The 949-nt window shown below is 50.6% G+C and overlaps 1 protein-coding gene across 1 annotated transcript; it reads left to right on the top strand.

Moving 5' to 3' along the window:
• On the top strand, window positions 1-949 carry LOC116641335 (olfactory receptor 1361-like). The gene is given in 3 exon segments (XM_032418997.1): window positions 1-238; window positions 241-453; window positions 456-949. Coding segments are annotated over 3 exon segments (945 nt in total).

The following is a 949-nucleotide window of genomic DNA, read 5'->3' as shown; positions in this document are numbered from 1 at the left end:
ATGGCCACTAGAAACAGGACAGAAGTAACTGAATTTGTCTTATTGGGCCTGTCCAGCTGGCCAGAGATGCAGCCAGTTATTTTCGGGATTGTCCTTGCCATGTACCTGGTGGCACTTCTGGGCAATGCCCTATTAGTAATTGTTGCCCTCACAGACCCCAAGCTTCAGACACCAATGTATTTCCTGCTCAGTCAGCTTTCCTCTATTGATACGTTTCTGACAACCATCACTGTTCCCCAACACAGCACACACTGTCTGTGAACAGAACCATCTCCTTTGAATGCTGCATGATCCAGCTGTTCTTTTTTATGGCTGTGGGCAGCATGGAAGGCCACTTGCTGGCTGCCATGGCCTGTGACCACTATGCTGCCATCTGTGACCCCTTAAGATACTCTGCCATCATCAGCCATCACCTCTGTCTACGCATAACCTTGACCTCATGGGTGGTCGTCAGCCTAACAACCTCCTTTATAGTGTGTTGGTCACCTGCTTACCCTTTTGCGACAACCAGGTCACCCACTTCTTCTGTGACATCACACCCTTGCTGAAGCTCTCCTGCACCCGACCAGTGGTCAATGAAATGCTAATATGTACTGAGGGTGTAGCTGTGGTGGTCAGCCCCTTCTTCTTCATTTTAGGCTCCCATGCCCGCATTGGCGTTGCCACAGCCCACATGCACTCAGTTGCTGCCCTGTGCAAAGCCCTGTCCACATGTAGCTCCCACATTCTGGTTGTGCTGCTCCTGTATGGCTCTGTGATCCGCATGTACCTCCGGCCATCTTCCAGCTATGACTTGGACCAGGATCGCCGAGTTGCCGTCTTTTACACAGTAGTTACCCCTATGCTAAACCCACTGATCTATAGCCTGAGGAACCAGGAAGTTAAGAGAGCTCTGCGAAGGCTTTTCAGGAAACTCTGCATCTCAGGAAACTTCCAACATGGTTCCTAG

The sequence above is a fragment of the Phoca vitulina genome, unplaced genomic scaffold (assembly GCF_004348235.1).
Source record: "Phoca vitulina isolate PV1807 unplaced genomic scaffold, GSC_HSeal_1.0 scaffold21, whole genome shotgun sequence".
Lineage (NCBI taxonomy): Eukaryota > Metazoa > Chordata > Mammalia > Carnivora > Phocidae > Phoca > Phoca vitulina.
The sequence above is the reverse complement of the archived record's forward strand: the minus strand, read 5'-3'. Positions and strand labels throughout refer to the sequence as shown.